This window comes from Ruditapes philippinarum, unplaced genomic scaffold (genome assembly GCF_026571515.1).
Source record: "Ruditapes philippinarum isolate M1 unplaced genomic scaffold, ASM2657151v2 ctg5571_1_1_1_1, whole genome shotgun sequence".
In the NCBI taxonomy this organism is placed as follows: Eukaryota; Metazoa; Mollusca; class Bivalvia; order Venerida; family Veneridae; genus Ruditapes; species Ruditapes philippinarum.
This window is the reverse complement of record NW_026857742.1, coordinates 18374-37500: the sequence shown is the minus strand read 5'-3', so window position 1 is coordinate 37500 and position 19127 is coordinate 18374. Positions and strand designations below refer to the sequence as shown.

Sequence of the window (19127 nt, the reverse complement as noted above, 5' to 3'; positions counted from 1 at the left end):
AGAAAAAATTTGTCTTCTTTGTCATTTTAGAACATAAAGATTTTGCGATTAAAAAGAAAATATAGTATTTTAAATCAATCATTATTTTTTTGAAACCATATTCTTTACAAATATGTTTTATACATAATTCTAGACAACTTTCAAATTACAAGAATATGCTCAGTATGAAAATGGTACGTTATCAAACAAAGTTGAAATTATTGTTTAATATTGAGATATTTTATTTCAAAAAGAGTAGGTTTCGAAAACTTATACAGTATCTGTAAATTTGCTATTGTCTTTCAAGATTACTCGGTCGCTATTTAGCAACTAAAGAAAAATCAAACATCAAGGTTTATTTTGATGACGGAAATTCCAATAGACTTTGTTGGTAGGGTATAAAAAGAACGCCGGTGTGATTTCGCTACAGAACGCTCAGAATGGCTCAAGTTAATACAGTGTGGATTTTATTCGGCTTATTCATCCAGATTCAGCTTCTGGTGAGATTTTATTGCAGATACATTTCTCTTCAAAATCTCTTTTTTATGCTTTGAATAGTGTTCATGCTATTTTATTTCCGTTAGATAGTTTTAAAATAGGTTTATATTATTTGTACACATTTTCTTCCAAACTATTTCTTGTTCATATTTTGCCATTGTTAATTTCAGTTTTTTATAATTTCATTAATAAGTGAGTTAAATAAAATCTCAGACTTTTCTGTTACAAACAATACTGTTTTATTTTCTTTCTTTCTTTTTGTTGTTGTTGTTGTTGTTATTTTGTTGTTGTCTTTTGTAAAGAACATTCAAACGAATGACTTGATATATTTATGCTTTATGTTTTTCGTCTTATATTGTTTTGTCTTGTTTTAATCATTTCTTTGTTTTCTGATGAAGTCATGTCAATTTATTGCTGGATTTATTTCTATTTGGAAAAATATTAATACTGTTACCAAAAGGTATATTTTTAAAATATCTATTATACTCAAACTATGTATCTCATTTAAATTTTAAGGAATTAGTTTATTTTTTTCAGTTTCAGAAGAAAAGAAACTTATTTGTAGGCCTAGTGGATTCATATTTTACAAAATATTATAAATCATATTGTAAATCATTTTTTATATAATTTCACCGAGACATTATAAATATATGATATGCCATTATGTTTATATTGACTGCTGAAGAACATTGACATCTGAAATATAAGATGAAAAAACATTGTTATAAATTGAATAAGTTAATAATTTAATTTTAAAGATGTTCTAAAACTTTTTATATAGGTTGATTACCGCTTAAGTCGGTGTAAGTGGCATGATAGTTTTTCACTTATACATTATCTCAAAAAATTATGAACAGACACAAACCGAGTGTGCAATTAAGTCTTAACTTTCTTTATAGCTTTATGTTAATATGAAAAGCTTTAAATTGATAAGTACTGCTTAGTTCAGTTCAATACTCCCGTATCAAATAGTATCATAATGCATTTGCATGCTCGTGAAAGTTTTCTGCAAACTTTGAATATACATGTATCTGTTATTTCATAAATTGCTTTTAAATTATATTATCACATGCTATTTTAACATTAAATTGTAAAATACGGAAATATATTAATCGCAGCTAAAGAAACCGTATTGAACGAGTCAAAATATATTCCTTTATTTAATTTTACCCATGAAATATGGTGTTATATCAGTCAAATATATTTCATATTTTTTTAAAATAAATATGAAATATAAATATGAAAGTGGGCGGAGTCAAAACTCATATTTATTTTAAGGGACTTCTTTCGCCGTTTTGTTTGAAAAATCTGATAAATACAAAACAACTTTTTCTTGAATATTGTTTTGAAAACTATCTAGCATGATAGAAAATGGTCTAACTAAGAAAATTAATCCGAAAACCAATATCTTTAATTCAGTAATTAACGCTGTACAGACGTTTAAAAAGTTGTTTACATGACGTCACAATGTAGCGCCAAACAGCGCGTGCTTACGCATAAATTACTGCGCGCTGTACAATTGCAGTTGGTAGCAAGCAAGGGGGTCCGTTACCATTTTCTTTGATAATGAAATTAAATAAAAAGGTTATTTTTTCGTTTTTTTGTGAATTATGGTATATATTTTCACTCAACATGATAAAATGCCACATATTTTCACTCGCCGTACCGGCTCGTGAAAATATGTGGCATTTTATCATGTTTCGTGAAAATATATTCCATATTTCACGCAAACGAAAAAATATCCTCTTAGTATTATGCCCGTTCAGTGTTTAATTACTTGCTGATTCTATATCCAAATTATATTGAGAAATAAAAGAATTGTATACTCGAATAATGTAGAATGTTGGACGTGTTTAAGTCATACAATATGATGTATCAGAAATTTCTACATACAAAATAAAATCAAACTATAAATACTTCTGTTAAATATTATGTATCATTTCTAAAAAGATAGACATTTTACCATTGACATATTACTAATGGCATGAAAATAATTTACAGATTCTTGTGATGAAATGTAATATTTTAAAACAATACAATCCGCTCATAGTATGTGTGTTTGATTTTATACAAAGACGCACTCCCGTAACATTCTGTAACGATATTTTGAAATTAACCTTAGAGAACTATTCAATTTACATATTCATAAGATCAATCAATCATTTCTTAATGGAATTTTATACAACAATTAAAAGAAATTGAATCTTTGCCATTTTATGTGATTGTCATTTTGTAACACCCCATCCTCTTGTGAACTGAAAATATTTCTATCATTGTCATTTGTAATAAAATAAAATTGCATGAAGAAGAAAACAAAATGAAACTTAATTCGTTTAAAGTGTCTCGGTGGCGATATTAAGCGTTTCTCGTGAAAATAATACAGTATAATTATTCAAATTAAAAAATCCAATGTCTTTAAAATGTTAAGGATGTTTTGAAAATGTGATGCGTAACAGGCGTGTACAGTGGAATGCTGTTTTTTTATAGAGCTGATGTAATGGTATTTGACGAATTATTATATATAGAGCATATATGAGTATATCAATGTATATATGTACCTTGGTGATTTATTTCTTATTTATTTTTTCTACAAAGTTAAGTCAATATGTTTGAGCTGTTAGAAAACTTATTACACTGACAGCATTTTTGTATCTCAGCAAAAGTTAAAATTGATATAATGCTTTTAAATATCTATTACATGTACATTGTATTCGAACAAATCTGCAGCAGATTTTCTAGAATAATTCTCCATTAAAATCGAGTATTTCTCCTTTCATTCACATCTTTAACATAGAAAAAGTATGTTGTTAGAAGTCTTCCTTATATTTGTTTCATTAATATATCGATTAAATTCCAATATTGTTTGTACATGTACGTAGCATCCATTTGTGTCGGGATTGTATGAATATCGGTATTTTTGTCTTTGTTTTCATAATCTATATAAATGATGATACTAATATTTAGTGGTGCTAAGTATCATGTACGTAAGTTAAGTGCTTCTGCAATTTTTGTAGTTTACTATGTGTATATATTGGGTATTGCTTTCACTTTTATGGCGCCAACTAAATTTCAGACCGTATGTAACAGAGACAAGATGGATTGAACTATAATGTCTGCAGGCTAATTGTTGATTTATTTCCTAAATTATTTATGGATAATGTGACAGGCTTTTATTGGTGATGATAATGTCGAAATACAATAGTGATTCAACAAAAATAACAATCAAAATGTCCTGTTATACCACGCAATCATTGACCAATTAATGCATCTAACATATCATATTATTACCACTTACTATTTTTGAAATGTTAATTTCCCATAGGCAAATAGGAATTATTCTTACTGTTCATTCTAGTGCCATCGTGTGATTTTTCATAGTACAAATCTGAAAAATAGAACTCTAAAGAAACCGTGTCCAAAAGGGATATTAAAGTAACCATCCTTCGTAAAATTACTCTACAGTATTTTCGTCAGGATAATATGTTTATTGTTACTCACAAACCTATGTGTTATTTATATAATATTCATGTATTGCTACCTTAAAATGAGAAATAATTTTGTAATACACAAATATGGAGTTCGCGATAATCGTGGCACGGCTGACTACATACTAGTACTACATTTATTATCCAAAAAGTATTATACTATGATCAACTGTGTGCGCTTCGTGAGTAAAAGAGAGAGCATTCAAGATGCCGTGTAGATAAAACTGACTCCAACAGGAGTCAACTGTGAAATAGTTAAGATGATTATAAGTATATATGAAAATGTAAATTGCGAAATAAAATTGTCTTCTTATATGTGTGAAGTGTTCCATGTTGCGTACTGTCTACAACAAAGTGAGACATAATCTATCCTGTTGTTTATATTATTATAGATAATATTACAAATATTTTTAATTTTGACGCAAAGGCCATAACAAATCTTGAACTAGTATCCATGTATCTGATTTTTGATTGTAGTTTATACTGTTTAGACATTATATTAAGTTCTTCACACACTTTAACGACATACCGTAAACTTTTATTTGTGTTGATAATATCAAGTCTACATACCGGTTATGTCTACATTGTTAAAGGCTCTGAAGTTTGGGGTGTTTATAATTTAAAGAAAGTTACACGCAAAATACCTTATTTTTTCATTTGCTAACATTCAAAAAGGTAATTGTTACTGCGTCGCACGTTATATAGACCTGAAAAACACTAGGCAATCTGCTGTACTGAAAATAATGTACTTGTATATCACATTTATCTATGTATTTTCGTGACTTAAATTTTCGTATTTTTAAGAAAGGTAATTTAAAACAATTCGTTGAAACTCATCTATTCCTTTGGCGACTTCCTCTAAAGATAAACAAAATTGATATATTTCACTTTTCATTGTGAAATTGTGAATAGATGAGTCTAAAGATAGCATAGAATATCCATTTTCTTTAAATTCAACAGACTAATCAGAGAGAAATGTCACGGGTAATTTATTTTCCAGTCATAACTATATGTCGTCTGCTTTATGCCGTTACAGTAAATGTCTCTTTCTTTGTATGACTGTTGAATTATTCATTAATCTTAGCTTAAGTGGAGTGAATTAACGTGCAATTGTGTTTTAAAGTCTAATCCTCGGCGCGGAATAATACATCTGATTTCTCGAAGGGACTATTTTCTACCAAAATAAACACATAATAAAATCATATTTGTCAGCGTGGGGATAATAGAAATCAAACTTACAAATAACACAGAAATAAATAAGGGGATGAAAGAATCAATATAGGACACTGATTAATGTTTTCTCTATAGTGACAGGATTAAGACAAACAATGTTTAAACTGATGTAAAAATAACAAAATATGTGAAGTTTATAGTGGTTGATTTGTGCCATGTCGTATTTTCCCTACGCGGGGCGACAGGCGAAAACTCGAAAATACGACAAAGTGACGACTTTGTCGTACTTTGTCTTACTTTCGCTCTGCCGGGCGCTAGGCGAAAACACGATAATAAGACAAAGCCTGGCTCCCCGAAGAGCAAAAGTACGACATGGCACAATTAGCCACCATAGAAGTTCGTAGCGCGTAAAGAAAACCAAAGTTTTTTCCATTTAGGATAGCTAGAAGATAATTGTATGGCTGAAATGTTATAAATCTAGTGTTATTTATTGTTCACCTACATGAATTAAAAACAATACATCAATACCGGGTTTTTTTTCTTGCACAACTTTATTTTTAGTGAATAAGGAAAGATATCTCAGGCCTGTATTTACAACAAAAAATTGTTTTAATTTCGAAGAAGAATAATTCTTAATACCTTAATGAAAGAAGTACGCTTGTTTACTAATATTTCCTTTAGGGCAAATGACATATGCATGAATATATTACTAGACGCTGTAAAATATGACTCAGTATCCTTGCGAAACAGGCACGTGATACCTTAAACAGATTAAGTACTAAAGATGTTTTTTTCTTCTTTCCAGTTGTAATATAGATCTAATATAATATAATTTGATCAATTTTTCATCTCTGCAAAAAATAATCTAGACACAAAAAAAAATGTTCAGATAATGTCATCCGAAATTTGTTCGGCATTTTCTGCCTAAAATGAGGCAATCATTACACTTTGATGTCTTGGCATGATGGATAATGAAATAAAAGTAAAGTCTTGTGTACTTAATTCAATCAAGGAGACTGATTGTTAACGTCACGGGATCAGACAAAATAACTAGATGTGATTAAAACAAATTTTCCAGTGGCTAATTTGCTATAGTGATATCATATCAAGAACGGCACTGTTACACTGTTATTTACACCACGTGATTATTTCAGATTTATATGTAAATGTCATATGAAATTAACTAAAAAAAATGAAAACCTACATGAAATACCTCTACCTTTGAATAATTATCAATAAAAAGAAGTGAAAGGGAAACAGTTTTCATTTAGCGCGTCTTTAAACTATGTTCGTAGGATGAAAATTGTTTCATTGAATTTATCTAAACTTTCCACGATCTTGGAATATGAGAAAATGTTTATATTTTAGTTTTAATTAATGTCTTCAATACAATCTTCATGAGAGTTGTAATTTTTTCCGAAGGCGCCATTAAATGAAAGCAACCCCCCCCCAATAACACCTAATAAAAATGAAAAAAAAACAGCAGGGCAAGGTTCAAAGTGAGCAGAGGGCACAAGGCACACTTGATTTATTTATTTATTTATTTATTTATTTATTTATTTATTTATTTATTTATTTATTTTGCTCTTTACAGTTTTTAAGCTTCTGGAAAAGCAGAAAGCAAAAAAAAATGTTTAGCTTCAATGTGAATTATCTGCCCTTGGAATAAGAGAACATAAGTGTACGGTAATTTATGGGCGTTATGGACTGTCTTTATCATCTTTGACTTTGTCTGTGACTTAATTTTAAAGCAGCATGACTCCAAATTCATTCTAGTATTTATGAAAATTTTAAAGATGCATTTGAAAGTAATTGGCGACTTCCTCTAAAGATAAACAAATAGATATATTTCACTTTTCATTGTGAAATTGTGAATAGATGAGTCTAAAGATAGCATAGAATATCCATTTTCTTCAAATTCAACAGACTAATCAGAGAGAAATGTCACGGGTAATTTATTTTCCAGTCATAACTATATGTCGTCTGCTTTATGCCGTTACAGTAAATGTCTCTTTCTTTGTATGACTGTTGAATTATTCATTAATCTTAGCTTAAGTGGAGTGAATTAACGTGCAATTGTGTTTTAAAGTCTAATCCTCGGCGCGAATAATACATCTGATTTCTCGAAGGGACTATTTTCTACCAAAATAAACACATAATAAAATCATATTTGTCAGCGTGGGGATAATAGAAATCAAACTTACAAATAACACAGAAATAAATTAGGGAATGAAAGAATCAATATAGGACACTGATTAATGTTTTCTCTATAGTGACAGGATTAAGACAAACAATGTTTAAACTGATGTAAAAATAACAAAAATATGTGAAGTTTATAGTGGTTGATTTGTGACATGTCGTATTTTCCCTACGCGGGGCGACATGCGAAAACACGAAAATACGACAAAGTGACGACTTTGTCGTACTTTGTCTTACTTTCGCTCTGCCGGGCGCTAGGTGAAAACACGATAATAAGACAAAGCCTGGCTCCCCGAAGAGCAAAAGTACGACATGGCACAATTAGCCACCATAAAAGATCGTAGCGCGTAAAGAAAACCAAAGTTTTTTCCATTTAGGATAGCTAGAGGATAATTGTATGGCTGAAATGTTATAAATCTAGTGTTATTTATTGTTCATCTACAATCTAGTGTTATTTATTGTTCACCTACATGCATTTAAAACAATACATCAATACCGGTTTTTTTTTTCTTGCACAACTTTATTTTTAGTGAATAAGGAAAGATATCTCAGGCCTGTAGTTTACAACAAAAAATTGTTTTAATTTCGAAGAAGAATAATTCTTAATACCTTAATGAAAGAAGTACGCTTGTTTACTAATATTTCCTTTAGGGCAAATGACATATGCATGAATATATTACTAGACGCTGTAAAATATGACTCAGTATCCTTCCGAAACAGGCACGTGATACCTTTAACAGATTAAGTACTAAAGATGCTTTTTTTTCTTCTTGCCAGTTGTAATATAATATAATATTATTTGATCAATTTTTCATCTCTGCAAAAAATAATCTAGACACAAATAAATGTTCAGATAATGTCATCAGAAATTTTGTTCGGCATTTTCTGCCTAGAATGAGGCAATCATTACACTTTGATGTCTTGGCATGATGGATAATGAAATAAAAGTAAAGTCTTGTGTACTTAATTCAATCAAGGAGACTGATTGTTAACGTCACGGGATCAGACAAAATAACTAGATGTGATTAAACAAATTTTCCAGTGGCTAATTTGCCATGGTGATATCATATCAAGAACGGCACTGTTACACTGTTATTTACACCACGTGATTCTTTCAGATTTATATGTAAATGTCATTTGAAATTAACTAAAAAATTGAAAACCTACATGAAATACCGCTACCTTTGAATAATTATCAATAAATAGAAGTGAAAGGGAAACAGTTTTCATTTAGCGCGTCTTTAAACTATGTTCGTAGGATGAAAATTGTTTCATTGAATTTATCTAAACTTTCCACGATCTTGGAATATGAGAAAATGTTTATATTTTAGTTTTAATTAATGTCTTCAATACAATCTTCATGAGAGTTGTAATTTTTCCGAAGGCGCCATTAAATGAAAGCAACCCCCAATAAAACCTAATAAAAAGGAATACAAAAACCAGCAGGGCAAGGTTCAAAGTGAGCAGAGGGCACAAGGCACACTTAATTTATTTATTTCTTTATTTATTTATTTTTTTATTTTGCTCTTTACAGTTTGTAAGCTTCTGGAAAAGCAGAAAGCAAAAAAAAATGTTTAGCTTCAATGTGAATTATCTGCCCTTGGAATAAGAGAACATAAGTGTACGGTAATTTATGGGCGTTATGGACTGTCTTTATGAACTCTGACTTTGTCTGTGACTTAATTTTAAAGCAGCATGACTCCAAATTCATTCTAGTATTTATGAAAATTTTAAAGATGCATTTGAAAGTAATACATCAGCACTTAACAATTGTAAATGTTATCATGATTTCGAGCTATGACAATAAGATGACTTTTACATCTTTTGCTGTTTAATACTTCTTCCTCGAAATTATCATATCGCTTGATAAGTACATCAAATAGAAAAAAAAAGAACAATAAAATATCTATTGAACGTAGAACGTCCAAAACGGCAAAATTGTAAATGTCACAGACTCGGTCTGAGCCTGTTCATCGACGGTACTGGAAAGTGCAAGCTACCGTCAACGCCCTCTAGCACCGACTTAAAAGCAGAATTCAACATTGAAACACGAAAATGGTGAAAATGTGAATTTAGAAACATCCGCAAATGTGTTCATGAGCTGCTCACGCCAATCTTATTACAATCTTTAAAAATGTTGCAAATAAATTCTATAGCTATGCCTCGCTGTTAGGGTTGAATGAATGTGGAAATACATATCTATCATACTTAAAATTTGTTGATTGAATTTCGGCGAATATTGGGCGAATATTTCGGCGAATTTTGGCGGTTATTAGCAAATATCAGCGACTGTTTATATCAACTGTCATCGAGTAAAAACTGTTACATAAATAAATGTCTAGAATGACAATGCATAAATATTATATTTGACAAATGATCAGAGAATGTCTATAGCAAGGTTTTTTCCCGGTAAATTCTGCATTGACGTCATCTTATTCTTGATATAACATAGTTTGAAGCGTTTTTCTTTTAAAATTAACTCTACCCTTGTTTGTTTTCTTTGTACTTACTTTCCGAACAACATTCGCTTTTTAGGTCTTAGTTTTACACCGATATATCAACACATCAACACACCAGGAAGCATTTATTTAACATACCTTGTATTTTTTTAGTATGATGTAAAATTTTGAGTGAACCGGTGCTAGGGCGGACATTGACTGAATATTGCATTAACAACTACTGTTTCTGCCCCTAAAAATTCTATTTTTGTCGTGTTTTTGGCATTCAATTTTATTTTTTTTTTATTTTTTTCCTTATATTTTTCATATTCATATAAAGAATATGTTGTAAACATAAGTGTATTCAAAAAGGCTTCAATTTGCCGAAAAGTTTATCGATGCTTACGTTTAATGCTATGTATTGGCGATATATAGATATTTTAGAAGTCCCTCAAGACATTGTTATACAGCCGTCAAAATGTCAAACATTACTTGATTTCTATCATCGAGAGGATATTGCTAGGTTGTCTCAATGGGTAAAACATGATTGTTTCTATCTCCTCAATTATCCTTTCTATCGTATCATTAATAATATGACAGCAATTGGTCCTGTTATGATTATATATATAAGGTTCATTGTGCAATGCTTCATGTAAAATATGTATTTTTATGGAAATTTTCATTTTTATTTCTAGCACAATAATGAAGTGATTTGTTTTAAAGTTTGTATATGAAACATAAAATCAACTTGATTTACAATGATAATAATAATAGAAATAATGATGATGATGATGATGATAATTATTATAATCAAGAAAGCTCTTCATAATGATGTTAATCTATTAATGATACTTAAGGCAGTATTCATGTTTCCCTCAACTTATTTAATAACATAGCAGCCAATACACAATGAAGTTTATTATTCAATATACGAAAGTAAACATCAGCAAAGGAGGGCGGCATTCACCAACAGTATCTGGCCAAACAGGCTGTACTTCCGCCCATTAAAACGTGTAGCCTCGATTATTTTATAAAGTTAGCGATATCATGGTTTATTTTAAAGTTACATTATTGTAATATCGTACAATAATTGATTAGCAAGCTGCCTTCCCATTTAAAAGGTCTATTAAACATTACTGTTTTAAAAAATTGGAAAATAACTAAACTTCTGTGACGAGCAGACGTACCGTTGATTGATTAAAGTATAGGCTCATGCCTTTTCTAGAAAATAATAACTACTTAAACAATCTAATACGTTGATTTATCATCTTTGGTTAAAGAGAAAGCAGATGACTTTGAACATCAATCATTGGATGATAGACTGTTTAAGGCGTGAAGTCTCTTTACAAATCTATAAAGGATATTTACTGTTGTTAAATGAGCTGTCAATTTAAGTCAGGATAAACACTTAAGTGGAATAAATATAGTTTCACAAACGCCAGCGGTTACGAAAAGTGAAAAAATATCTGCTGACTTCGTTTAAATTCAGATTAAAAAGTGAACGAATGTCTACTCTGTGTTTCTTTACCGCTCTTATATATTGTGACTGATCAAACTCGTTAAAGGAAATTAATTCTGTTGATAATGCCCAATTCATCTGAAAACGGTGCAAAAGGGCAGGAATGTTTACTTGTGTCGTCCACATGAACATACTCAATCAAACTGAGTCTGTAGCATTTGCTGCCGCGTTGGATGATTTTTGTCGGTTTAACTGTAAAAACATTTCTGTAACTGATACAAACCGCAGTTTTATTTGAAAACCGCGTATAAACTGAGACAGACATATGACTGCCTATAGTTAAATAAATAATTTCTGCAGTGTTTGAATAGAAAACAAGATTTGATTACAGAATTATAAATGATACACCAAGCCTGATAACATAGCTATAAATTTGAATACTTGATAATATAAACATAATTGTAAACAACACTTTATTAAAGAACTATACTTGGTAAACAATGCTAGATTACAGAACTCGTACAGCATAATGTATGTGGTACAATGGCCCTTGTTATCATTTTTAATCAGTCCCCTACAGTATCCATTAAGATGATCATACTTAAGGAATTATTAATGTTGAAGCGAGCAAAGATATTGTCTTATTGACACACATGCAGAAACATGTGTAAATAAATGTACGATATTATAATACAACTTTTATTATTCATAAAACTTAGATTTTGTGCATTTATTTAATTGTTATGTACATTTTTTCCAGGCTGCTGGAAAAATTGACGCAGACGATAATAAAGTAAAACTAGCCACAACAGACAGCTCAGACAATGGAGATGCGAGTGTGGAGTCACAACAAGCAGATGTTAGCAGTGAAGTAGGTGACGATGACATCGAAAAGAGGGGTATAGGAAAGTGGAAAAACATCATGTGGTCACAAAGTCAAGGTAAAAGGAATCTCGGACGATGGAAAAACAGAAATTGGCGGGATATGCAAAGTTACGGCTTACAGGGGCGAAGTGGAGGTAACTATGGACATTTCCTGAGTAAACGATTTTCTGGCGACAGCGATGGTATGAAGATAAGTGAAAACACATACAAGGAGATTCCTGAATATGGAATATTGAATGGGGATTTTATTATTCCAGATTCCTACGCGTATGATGACGTGTACGGTGACGTAACAGACGCTGATCCGGACTACAACAACGTCGACAAACGTCATCGCTCAAGGTGGAACTTGATCCATAGAAAATTATCTCAACTTAACGCTGATAAACGCGAAGATTCCTCTGACGATGTGAAACGAATGGCAAGTAGGTGGCGAATTATTCAAAACAAATTAAATCAGCTACACAGTAAAAACAACAAAAGATTTGCAGGCCGATGGAAGAATCAGAACTGGCTTTTACAGCAAGCTAACAAAAAGTAAACAAATTTAATTCTGTCAGATGTATGTACAGTGAATTTAAGACACTTGACAAGACAATTTCTAATGTTGGCAAGACATTATATTTTTGTTGTTTTTGGTCGGGAGTTATTAGTTCGGCTTCAGAATATAAAACATTTTTCAAGCAAATATTTTTAAAAGAACATGTATTAATTAGATCTAATTTATAACTGTAGGAAAAGACTATACATTTATTTTGGTAAAGTGGTGTTTAACGTACACTGTACATGTTTGTTTACATAATATGAATGTTTGTAAACAGAATGAAATATATTTGTTATTATGTTCTACCATAAAGCATCAGGTACCATCGACTGGCTCAAATTTACACGTGCAGACGACAACAGTGTTGTCTATATTACATTGTTAGTATGACGTCAGGGTGGTGACGTCAATTAAACAAGCACAGAAACACGTCAATTTTATGAATATACATGAAAATACTTGCAGTTTGAACAAGAAACACCGGCTGCAATACGACAAAAGAAAACAAAACTTCTTAAGATTCGAAAATAAGCACGTGACTCTGATAAGTAGACTTTGCATCGATTTAATACCTGTAATCCAAATAAAAAAACATTATGTTCGATAGATACAATATTCAATACATTGACACATATAAGACTGAAAATTAAATAAATACACCATTCGAAAAACTAAATGTTTACTTTTATTTTTATCTACATGGACAATGTACGTTATAAAAGTTTATTGATCATATTGATTGATAATGAAGACGCTGTAAAAGGTAGGTAGTTACGTAGAAGAGCAGAAAGAGGGAAACCTCGTAACTTTATCCTCTGATACATAACATACATAACACTAGCTACTTATTAGTAACTATTTTAGCTTATGTCAAAAGATGCCGCATGTATAGCATGTGTTGAGATGATGAACATATGTAACATAGTTTGTGTCAATTTTTCTGAACACAAATATCATTGATCCTGTTAATATTTTATAAAACTACTCATTGACAAAAAAAGGATCAAAATACTACTTTGTTTACATCTTGCTACAACTATCACAAATATTTCACATTCAGCGTTCTTTTGATAAACATCTCAAATGTATCTAAATCTATATATCATTACAACATTATATAGCATAATTATGGTGCCTTTTCTACAGAAATAAAAAAAAATCCTGTTTTAGGCTTATGTTCATTAAATAATTCTGATCACCAAAACGTAATTATTTCCACACATCTATCTGGTGTACTGTAATTTAGTTAGAAATAAACTCATTAGATTATTTAAATGTTCATTAAAGGAAAAACATTTTGACTGAAATACATCTGCTTTCTTTACGAAGTTAGGTACTTTCAGTAAGTTTTTAAAATTGACTTAATTCATGTAATATGTTGCTTTTTTTGTTTTTTATTTTATTCAATTTTATTTTTTTTTCAAAAAAATAAAAATATTTATATTTGACCATGTTTCCTTTTTTTATCCTTTTTTTCTTTCTTACCTGTCTTAAACCAGATTAACAAAGACCGTCCTAAATGACAATAAAACAATCAGAATGCTTGAAAAAATGTTAATTTTTCTTACCTTATTTAAAGATCATGTATGTTTTGTGATTGATATTGCTACTGTGTGTATACCATACTTGCAAAAAGTTATATATGTATATAATTATGCAAATAAAACAATTTTCAAACATCAAAGAATATGTAAAATGTGTACTGCAAACATTTGTGCACATTATATTTAATCAGTAAATTACATGCATTCATTTCTTATTGGAAAATTTGACTTAGAATTTATATAAAATAAATTTCTAATTACCTCCCTTTATTTACATGAAATGTTAAATTGGATAATATCTTTATAAATAATGCTTATTGGAACTTACAATATTGACAAATCTTAATTTGAGCATCATATTTATAAAATAAAACCATGAAAAAAATGTGTTACAGGATCTTTAAAGTTTAAATCTTAAAATGATCAATACATAAATAAGTTAGTATTACCTATTATTAGAATTGCACAATATTGAAACAAATAAGCATGCAAGGTAAAAACTAAAGATAAATTTTAAAGTTATAAAATCAAACATGTATATTTCTCTTTTGCTAGTGAAACTAAGTAGAATTATTTGTCAGTTTTGATTAAATTCTTGGAAAAATTGTTGGAAATATAACAATGAAGAGACACAAACCGAAGCTTGAGTGCATTTCTGTAAGTTAACGCAATTCAAAACTGTTGAAATTTGAAAACAAGGATATATTTCACCGACCTACTTACCGTTTAGAAGCAGTTTAGAGTTATAGGCGTACTAGTACGTTTCATTGGTACTTATTGGACTCAACATGCTTAAGTGTTGCAATATAATACAAAAATGTGGTTAAAAATCCTTTGATTTATCGTTACATGATGTCTAGTTAACAATTTAACAGCATATTAAGAACATTTCAAATAGTGATTGTTTTCCAATTAACCTTTTGCCATGTCTTTAATACAGGTGTCCCTTACCGCCGGAATGTTGGGATTTTATTTATGTTTGGATGTCTGGTATAATATCATCTAGATTTATAGTACCTTAAGTGCTTTGATTAATATATTATAAATTGAAAATATTTTGCTTTGATAGAGAATGTCAGAACAAACATGTATAACATAACAAAATTGCATTTTTTTTGCACCTTGCAGTTCAGTTTATATGTTTTATAGAGGTTGGAATGGGGGTATTACACATTCCCAGTAGCTAAAAACATTTTAAAAAAGAATTAGCTGGTATTCGTTCAAATTTTCTATGGTTTACATTTTAAGCGAATGGAAAAGGGCATAAGAGAGGGAAAAGCTCTGAAACATATCAGTTTTGTGTTGATTTCTGTTATATAAAAATTATGAAATTGCGATAAACTCTTATAATAGAGGAAACTAGTTAGTTACGGGTCCGTAATAAGAGTATAACACTGGCTGGGGCGACATCTCGGGATGTTTCTGCAGAAATAAAAATGTCATGGCCTTACGGCCTCACCAATTTTTTACAGAAACATCCCGAGATGTCGCCCGAGCCAGTATTATAATGTCGTAACTAACTAGTTTCATACACAAATTAATATAAATGGTCTTGTCATTCTAGGAAAACGTCAGTTTGTAATTTATGAGCAGCAATCAATTAAATGCCAAACTATCTGGTGATTTATGTGAAATCCCCATAAGCTTACGTCACGACATCTAACAGCAGACGACAACATGCGGAAATGTTATTAATGATACACACACACACACAAACTTATAACCCGTAATATAATAAACATCAAACTCGTTATATAATACCTATCGAATCCCAACAGAGACTTTGGATTATTTTATGTGAGGAATCTATCCAGATAGCTTACAGAAATTTACTCAGGTGCTCGTTCGTGCCAGAAACAATGGAGGTCTTCATCCATCAGCAAACTTATCGTCATATGTCCTATACTGTGCTGGTGCGACGTAAAGCCCAAACGAAAAAATAAACAAAAGCATACGAACCAAACCTCCCATAAACAGAAGGCCAATCTATGCAAATCCTCCAAAAACTTTTTTATTTGATCTACGCCGCCTATTTCAGCACAAATGCAAAAGCTGTCTTAAAGTGCACAATAGATATATGGGTAAATATATCAGCTAAATTTAGCCTTATATATAATCAGTTTTCTATAATACTTTTAATATTAGTATCTATACATGTAGATTCACAGCTTAAAAATGAATATTTTGGGCAACAAGATGGAAGATAGTCAGATCTGACTTATTATTTTTGTCGTCTTGGTTTGTTAAAGGCCTATTAAGCCCATGAAATTATATCATTTTAGCCAATCAAAACATTTTTATTTTTGGTATCTTTTTACAGCTTTCAAAATATACTCATTTGCTTTATATCGATTAACTATCTTTCGCTTCTTGGCTCTTTGGCAATTGGTTTAAGGATAAAGATTTAATATTTTGTATGGAATTCAAAACACTTCTTTGTATACACTTCTACATCTAAGACGCACTAAAACATTATCGAAATATTCTAAAACACATATCAGACTTTTCTATAGAATTTAAAAGATTATTAATTTCTGATGCATACTGTACCTATTAAACTATGGAATATTCATTATGTAACTGCAATTATTAGTTTTAATTTAGTATTGAGTTATGATTTTTATACGATTTATTTAGGTTAATTTAAGATTCAATAACAGGCTACGATTGCCGAATTGACATATCACCACATTCCTCCGCCTAGAAAGACCTCGATTTTAATACTTATAGTAGGTCGTACTAGTTATCATGTGATGGGAGAAAGATTAATACCCTTTGAATTGTGATGTACAAAACAACCATTTGAAACCTTAACCAATTGATTATCGGTAGAAATAAATAACCATGTACAAGTATAACACCCGAATTAGAGGCTGTGTGACGATAAATGTATTTACAATTCTTTACAAAAATTGATCGAGAGCAAATAAATAGGCAATCCGTAACAATAAATAACTTTTCAACGATTTAAAAGTGGTTTATGATATCTTGGAAACAACGCTGAATTCACTTGATTTGTGATTGTAATAATATCAAGGAATTTTGCAAAAAAAAATTTGACCATTAGAAATGGTAATCTCATCGGTATGGTGGCATATTTCTGCCAACAGATAACCTGATACCAAACTAGTTAATTAAGAGGTTAACTAGTTACGTTTTTACGTAACTAGTTAACCTCTTAATTTACTAGTTATTTATCAGGTTAACTAGTTACGTAACTAATTAACCCGTTATCACTTATCTATAAATAGATACTGCATAATATTTGGAATACCCGTACTGTCCGCTTATGAGCGGGGTATAACTAAAATACGAAAATAGGGTTATTTTCGCGAAAATAGAATTTTGGCGTGAGCAGCAAGATATTCCCTTGTTTATTGCACGCGTCTCACAGCATCGGGTCAATTTCCTGTGTATTTGTTTATTGGAGAGGTCATCAGACCTCTCCATAGTGTTCAGACTGATTGCTGGCGGCATCCATTTTTGCGTATCTGATTGCAGTGAATGAATCTCATTTTGAGCGTAAAATCATTAGGAGCAGTCTACAAAAATTGTTTTGCGCATGCCCCGTTTCAAAACACGGCTTAACTTAAACGAAAAATTAACATCGAAGTGAACAAATCGCTACATAGAAAAATCGGAAAATATCATTTACGTTACTTAACACTACGTGCATGGATGCTTCATTCCGTAACTGTATAAATCGATTACCGTATTGTTTTCTGAATTGTTTTACGTACTATTTCATGTTCTAATAAATAGTTACAGTGAACATTATAGCTATGTACAATATCACCATGCACTATATATACTGCCTCCGTGGTCGAGGGGTTAGAGTCGATGACTTTTAATCCAGTAATCTCTCTGGCGTGGGTTCGATCCCCGGAAGATGCTTTTTTTTTGTTAGTTTAGCGCGGAGGAAGGTTGTCTAGTACTGGTGTAACTCTCCAGGAACGATTGTTAGGAAACTACCCGCCTATATGACTAAAATACTGTTGGAAAAGGCGTACAATGAAACAAACAAACATATTATATGACGAGTGAACCGTGTATTGAACCGGTATATCTAAATAACGCAAAGGGAGATTTTTTGGCGCAAATGGCACAAATTTTATCTCAAGTTTGATTTTCTTCTAATATTGTGGTTGGAGGCTGCATTTTAATATATATATATATATATATATATATATATATATATATATATATATATATATATATATATATATATATATTAATTTTTCTACAAAGGTAACTGAATTTAAAATACAAATGTAAATGATATATATCATTTAATTTACATTAAGTAATTTTACAATTTTTTGTTGTTGAAAAATTATCCCTAATGCGCCAATAAAAAAGTCCATTTCTCCGGCATATAATCTTTTAAAACATTAAAAAAGATGAAATGTAAAACAAACTTTCATTGCAATATATATAATAAATTCTATTTTGTTTAATAATTGTAATTTATAAACATTCATTGTGTCTGTTATGCAAAAATATCCCCAAATATTTTCGAATTAAACAAATTTTCCACAGCAGCAAAAAGACCTCTCGCATGCTTCTTTTTAAAGAAGCAAACTTGTTTGTCCAGAGCCTTTGAAAGTTAAGACTTTCATTGTCTGACTAATACATATCCTATTTTATATAAACAATATACATACCTAAATGAAACGTAATCGGGCCTTAAAGTAATCATTTGTACTGACCCATGAAAAGGCATGTTATAAAACATAAACTAATCAAAGGGTTTATTGATGTATCTTATTATAACCACCAACCATGTTGCACCTGTCCATTAAGATATGGAAAGTATTGATAAATTACTTTACAACATTCCATGTACTCGTCAATACACAAATCATTGCCTTAACAGGAAGGTATACAAATACATCAAGAAATGAATAATGTTGTAAATCATGC

The 19127-nt window shown here is 30.5% G+C and overlaps 1 protein-coding gene across 1 annotated transcript; it reads left to right on the top strand.

The window, feature by feature from the left end:
* Positions 1 to 351: 351 nt before the first annotated feature.
* On the top strand, positions 352 to 13321 carry LOC132750819 (uncharacterized). Its single transcript, XM_060740859.1, has 2 exons — positions 352 to 479; positions 11992 to 13321. Exons 1-2 carry the CDS (start codon positions 420 to 422, stop codon positions 12655 to 12657), a joined length of 726 nt encoding a protein of 241 aa, XP_060596842.1. The 5' UTR covers positions 352 to 419; the 3' UTR covers positions 12658 to 13321.
* The last annotated feature ends 5806 nt before the right edge of the window (positions 13322 to 19127 follow it).